This window comes from Sinocyclocheilus anshuiensis, unplaced genomic scaffold (genome assembly GCF_001515605.1).
Source record: "Sinocyclocheilus anshuiensis isolate Anshui unplaced genomic scaffold, SAMN03320099.WGS_v1.1 scaffold164, whole genome shotgun sequence".
Lineage (NCBI taxonomy): Eukaryota > Metazoa > Chordata > Actinopteri > Cypriniformes > Cyprinidae > Sinocyclocheilus > Sinocyclocheilus anshuiensis.
This window is the reverse complement of record NW_015557128.1, coordinates 757284-763991: the sequence shown is the minus strand read 5'-3', so window position 1 is coordinate 763991 and position 6708 is coordinate 757284. Positions and strand designations below refer to the sequence as shown.

At 39.6% G+C, this 6708-nt stretch overlaps 1 protein-coding gene across 1 annotated transcript in view; it reads right to left on the bottom strand.

Annotated features, from left to right (window-relative positions):
- Nucleotides 1–697: 697 nt before the first annotated feature.
- Nucleotides 698–6708, bottom strand: part of LOC107677900 (cysteine/serine-rich nuclear protein 3-like) — a 51648-nt gene continuing 45637 nt past the window's right edge. Inside the window, exons 3-7 of the mRNA XM_016472968.1 lie at nucleotides 6124–6324; nucleotides 4113–4322; nucleotides 3562–3821; nucleotides 3181–3477; nucleotides 698–2625 (exon numbers count right to left, since the gene is read on the bottom strand). Of these exons, the coding sequence (XP_016328454.1) occupies nucleotides 1522–2625; nucleotides 3181–3477; nucleotides 3562–3821; nucleotides 4113–4322; nucleotides 6124–6322 (2070 nt within the window). The 5' untranslated portion in view covers nucleotides 6323–6324 and the 3' untranslated portion in view covers nucleotides 698–1521. The remainder of the gene's footprint in view (nucleotides 2626–3180; nucleotides 3478–3561; nucleotides 3822–4112; nucleotides 4323–6123; nucleotides 6325–6708) is intronic.

Here is a 6708-nt window from a genome sequence, read left to right as displayed (position 1 = left end):
TATGTTGAGGAAATGTATCGTGTTCACCATTTAAATATCACGGTTTTGGTTTTGTAAGCAAAGGCAAATGAGCAGCACACATTTTAAGAGCTGTTTTCATGCTTCCACCAACTCTTTAAAGCATAAAGTGTGTGTACGAAAATGCAACAGTATTATTTTCTCTTTTACAGTACATCAAACTCTTACAAAACCATAAACCAGCAATGAAAGCTAAAAAAAAAAAAACATGCTTTTATCAAACATTTAGATATACACTTACTTCGGAACACTAACAGCAACAATCTTTTTTTTTTTTCTGTTTTCTTTTTTTGCACCACTGACACAGATACATAGAAAAGTTCTATCCACATTTCTGCTCAAAACTAGAACTTTTGAAATTACAAGAAACATTGCACGAGCCTAAGGCCAGGAATAGACTTTATGCTAGTATGTAAACGCTTGGCCGATGCTTGCAAGCGCGAACCTAAAGTTCACCCAAAAAGGAAGATTCTGTTGTTTACGCACCCTCATGTCTTTCCAAACTTTCTCTCTTCTGTAGAACATAAAAGAAGTTGGTGTGAACAACGTAGGACTCCAAGCAACATTAGACCCCATTTACCTTCATTTTATGGACAAAACCCAGATTTTTTATATTTTAAAATATCTTTTTTTGCGCTCCAGAGCGTTTGGAATGACATGAGGGTGAGTAAATCACGACCGAGTTTCATTTTTAGGTGGACTATCCCTTTAAGTTCTTGCTCTAGCAGTAATAAACCTCAGGGGGGCGCTAGAATACCTACTATTGTCTGTTGATTTAAAAACAATGGGTCTAATTTATCACTAAGCATGTGCACGCATTAATTCATCCTTGAAATCTGCGTACGATTGTATCATGACCAAATCAAGAACTTTCGTCCTAAAATTTTATGTAAATTTACAAGGAAAAAATTGGAACAACTGAAACCACATGTACGGCAAGATCACATACTGGTGGCCTTATAATCATGTTAAGATGAAATTAATCATGTTATAATCATGTTAAGATTAAATGAATCGTGTTATAATCATGTTAAGATGAATTGCCGCCACTTTTCTCCCTGTTATGGACGGCTCTGGCTAAAAGTGATAAAAGGCTGTAAAAGAAAATGTGCGAAAAATCCTTATATGCAGATAGCTTGGGTGTGTTTCATTCAAATTAGTAATTTCAGTTGAGGTTGAGAATGCACGTCGACACATAAGCAGAAATTTCTCAAGTTCTCATGTACGTACAAATGCAAAATAATCCACGCAATTATTAGTGAATAAGACCCATTGCGTTATTGAAATCAAGCTCGCGTAGCTCGAAGCATTTGCGTTCACGTACTTGCGTAGAGTGTTTCCAACCTAAAGCTTATACACTCTGATTTTGCAGTTTAAATCGTTTTTGTTCAGTAAAGTTCAGTAAAAATACATATTTTTGGATCCGCCAAACGTTAAACAGGAAAACTAAAGGTTGATGTGCAGAATCGAAAGCTGCTTTTATACTCTTTCTGCTTTCTGAATCTAAACCGGAGTGGGCTCAGCAAAAGTGCCCAGTAAAGTAGGTCCTTTTTTGTTGTCCGCTAGCGAAACTTCGGGCAGATTGTGAGACATCTCCTTTGGCTGTTCAGCTAAGTAACAGTTCCCGTTGGCGTTGTAACTTGTATCCTGTGTATTGTTGTTCATATAGTTTTGGAATTCCATCTGGCTCAGCTCTCCTGATTGGCTGAGGAAGGTCCCTTTGGATTGGACGCTTTTATCCGGCTGTGAGGCGCAACAGCCAATTACGGCCAAGTGGTTATTGGCATATGGCTGCTCGGGCTGCTGGGAGTAGTCCGTGTATTGGTCAGCGGTCACATTGTAAGGACCCTGAGACATGACCCTACTGGAGTCATTAACCCTGTCTTGATAGGACGCTGTGTCCCCTACATAGGGCTCACTAGATTGGTTGGCGGAGGCTAAAAGTGTGAGCGGAGTAGCGTTTTCCATTGGGTAGTACTCCGTGGTGGAGTTGATGAAGTAGGAGTTGCCGTTCGTTTGGTTGTCTGACGCGACCGTATTCTCAGAGTAACACATCACGGAAGGGGGCGGAGCCACTTCGCTATTGGCCAATCCCGTGTCAAACTCTTCCGTCTTGTCTTCGTCCTCATTGTCGTCTTCCTCCTCAGAGTCACTGTTCGCCAAACTCTGTGTGCTGGAGTCGGATAGACTGCACAGACTGCTGCTCTCGTCCTCGTCCTCATCTTCTTCGTCGTCTTCATCGTCTTCCTCATCTTCCTCATCCTCGTCGTCTTCTTCCTCCTCGTCTTCCAAGGTGTCGTCCATGTCGTCGCCGGCCTGCAGATGCATGATGGTGGTTTGCGGGACTGTATCCGGGATCGCGTATTCCAGGGCATGCTGGCCCGTCGCCAGGGGGCTGCAGTGACTGTTCGGGTCGCCGTGGAAACCGTTGCCGGTCGGCGTGATGGTGCCGGAATTCTGCTGCTGCTCGCGACTCTTCTCGAGTTCCAGCTTCATGATGGTGTGCAGGAAGTGAGTCCGAACTCGGATGGGGTTAAATTCGATCCTGCCGGCTGCGTTGCTGCAGCCCTCTTTTGTGCAGCCGCACGGGAATGACATACGGTCTACCTGTGGACATCCAAGAACACTTGAGCACAGGCCAGTTTTAGATGGTTTGAATTACACACAGCAGGAATGATCTAAATAAAGCTCCTCTCTCTTCTGAAGGCCTGATGCACTGCGTAAAATTTAACCAGCTGTATCAGTCGGATCTAATCAGTTCTATCAGGCATACCGCCATTAAACTTTATCTCTGGATATCTTAATCATTTTTGCTTGTTAGTCTGCCATGTTAAATTTCCTTGACAGGGTTTGCTTTACTACTAGTAGTAAATGTAAAAATATTTACATTGTAAAAATTTAAATGTCACAGTGCATTTTTTAAATTGGTCATAAAAATAATTTGAGCATGCTATTACCTAAAATAATACACATTTTTATTTAATTAATCAAAATTATTGTTTTTTTTTAGGTGAAAAGTGACCCAGGTGTATTTTTGTGAGACTAACTTGAAATATTAATTTATTCGATTATGAATTATTATATAAATAATTAACTAGACCTAGAATTCCTTTAGCAATGATACCATGGTTTGTGTGTAATGTGTGTGTTTGCTGATCATACCTGACACTTGATGCCAGCGAGGCTGCATGTGCAGGTCTCCGGGTCACAGAAGAGTCTGCAGTCACAGCCACAGTCTTCCCTGGACACCCTGATGGCCCGTAGCTCATGTTTCTCCTCCACATCGAGCTTCTTGACCCCGGATGAGCGCAGTAGAGCGCGCCGCTTCCTAGTGGTCAATGGCTGAAGGAAAAAGTATTCATCCACCTCTGTGTTATCAATGTCCAGGTCATCGTCAGAGATGTCATCCAGCATGAGAGCATTGGCCTCCTCGGACTCCACCGAGCCGTTCTTTGTCAACTGAGGACGATACAAAAGGTGAGATATTAAAGACATATGCACAGCAATATATGCATAACAAAAGTATCTGAATCATTTGCATACCCGCAGACGAATAGAGTTGAGTTTCTCCTCTTTCAAGTGGTCTCGGAGCATGTCTCTGTGGATTTTCTCCTGCTCCATGGCGAACTCTCCCAGCGTATACTGCCGCACGCAGCTGTGTCTGCTGGACATGCCCAGCGTACTGCCACCCTGACTGGGCACGCTGGTGAATCCCTGCCTCCGGCTGAAGTAATACACGGTCACCTTCTCAAAGTGCACCCTCCTCGTCCTCATCCGCTTCTCCCGCTTCAGTATCGAGGATGCTATAAAGACAATAAAGGTAAATAAAATTACAATTTGGTTATTCAATTTGAAGGACACTGATATGCATCTTTCCGGTAACAGCGCAGTATGTCTGAGTTGATTCGTAGACTAGGAAATAGGGCTGAGTGATGCATTAAATATTTACAATATATTCGATTTTATATAAAATTACTGATATTGTGAATTTCACAATGATTTATTTATATTAAATGTATGCATTTACATTACATGTACAGTGGGTACGGAAAGTATTCAGACCCGCTTAAAATTTTCACTCTTTGTTATATTGCAGCCATTTGCTAAAATCTCCTGCTCCATGGCGAACTCTCCCAGCGTATACTGCCGCACGCAGCTGTGTCTGCTGGACATGCCCAGCGTACTGCCACCCTGACTGGGCACGCTGGTGAATCCCTGCCTCCGGCTGAAGTAATACACGGTCACCTTCTCAAAGTGCACCCTCCTCGTCCTCATCCGCTTCTCCCGCTTCAGTATCGAGGATGCTATAAAGACAATAAAGGTAAATAAAATTACAATTTGGTTATTCAATTTGAAGGACACTGATATGCATCTTTCCGGTAACAGCGCAGTATGTCTGAGTTGATTCGTAGACTAGGAAATAGGGCTGAGTGATGCATTAAATATTTACAATATATTCGATTTTATATAAAATTACTGATATTGTGAATTTCACAATGATTTATTTATATTAAATGTATGCATTTACATTACATGTATATTTATGCATTTGGTTGATGCTTTTTCATCCAAAGCAACTTTTGCATTCATGGTTTACATTATCAGTTCATGCATTCCCTGGGAATTGAACCCATGACCTTGACGTTGCTAGCACCATGCTCATGTTTGAGCTACAAGAATGCATATTCAGTATATAGCAGCTTTGATTTAAACTTCCTAACTGAGATTGTTCAGAAGTTTGATTCTTTCCACAAACCTGTACTTTCAGATTTAAACTAATTTATTCAAAATCATTCTGATTTAACCGTTCATTCACATTGTCTCTGCATGGTGTTTTACTTGCTTTAATGTATTTTTGGTCAAATTAAATATTGCTTATTATTAGGTATTATATTGGTGTATAAGATTATTTTTAACTAGATTCCCTGCTGGGTTTTCCCCCCTGGTTTTTTGATTGGGAACAATGACTGTTTGTTGCCAAGAAGTCTCATATGTTCACCAAGGCTGCATTCATTTGATCAAAAATACAATCAAAAAAGTTACATTTTAAAATATTGTTACAACTAACTGTTTTCTATTTGAATATATATTTAAAAAAAATTTGTATTGCAAAGCTGAATTTTCAGCATCAGTACTCCAGTCTTCAGTGTCACATGATCCTTCAGAAATCATTCTAATATGCTGATGTGTTGCTCAATCTTCATTATTTGTAAGCTATATCACAGCTGTACTAGTAAGCCATTCGCCTCAGTGCGCCTCTAGTGGTTCCTTCAGTTCTCTGCATGCCTCCGGCTCCTATTGTTTGGCTATTTAAAGGGGGATGGTAAATATACCCTGTATAAATATCCCCAGTTTTGGCCTCCACAAGAGTGGAGTTTCCCTGATACTCTCTCCCACAGCTCCCTTCATGTCTGACACAAACAGGACAAATAAGAACCATCTGCTGCTGCCGGTCCCCCGCCCAGAACCACCAGCAGAAAAGTCCCAATTATTTTTTTTTTTTTTTTTTTTTTTTTTTTCCTGTGGCAGAAGCAAGTTTCCTTAAGTAACACACTGAATTAAATGTGAAATTTTGAATTAGAAAAATGTAAATAGTATTTTCTTGAAAAACATACTCCAATAATCTTAAATTTTATTTACAACTTTAAAAAAATTATAGTGCAGGCTACTTTTCTCTTTATTCAGGGTCTTTTCAAAAAGCCTTTAAAAGGTCTTAAATCAGAGCAGAACATCTTACATTCATAAAGTTGTGGCATTAAATTTTGCATGCAAATGTAAAGTGAAGTCTTGAAAAATTGGCAGATATTTGTTCTGGTTTTAATCTTAAACTCACTTAATTTTGATCAATTAAACAAGACTTCTTATGTCATTTTGTGTCTTATTGTATGTCATTTTAGCAATTTATAGACCATATTTACATATTGTGTTCCATTTAATATTGTCCTTAAATTTTATTTAAAAAGTCTTACATTTACCTTCATCAAACCTGCAGAAACCCTGTTATTCTTTCATTTAAATATTCAATCCGTAGTAATGTTGAAACGTCACAGCTTTCTGAATATTTCACCTAAAAGCATTTGATAAAACTGTAGTTCTCTGTCTCACTTGTCCGCTGCAGTGCGTGTGTTGATGATGAGGAGGATGCTGATGAAGAATGGCTGAAGTGTGATGCTGACGGGTTGACGCTGTCGCTGCTGTCTCCGCTCTCAGTGCTGGATATCTCCTCCTCTTCAGACTCCCTCAGTGAGGAGCAGGGCGACGCCCCCTCCACCTCTTCAAACTTCCTCTTCAGAATTCCACTCATGGCTGCACGAGACAGAGAGTGTGTTAATAGAGTGCAAGTAAAAATCCCATTCATTTTCTCCACAGACAAATAGATTTGTAACATTTCAATGACACATTATTTCAGTAATAAGTGCATTTGGATGATACATGCTTCTGGAGAAGCCACAAGTCAGTGTGAATTCAATTACATTTCTAGAAAATTGTATTTACTAATAATCCTGGAAAGAGATCAACCAATCAGAATCACTGATCAAGTTGCTGTTACCATGACATTGTAAATAACTTTACAGTTCCATAAACCATGCAACTGATAAATGACGTAATCAAGTCTCCCCAAATTCTCCTATATTTACATTTTATAATATTTTATTTATTTACTGTAAAAAAAAAAATATATATATATAT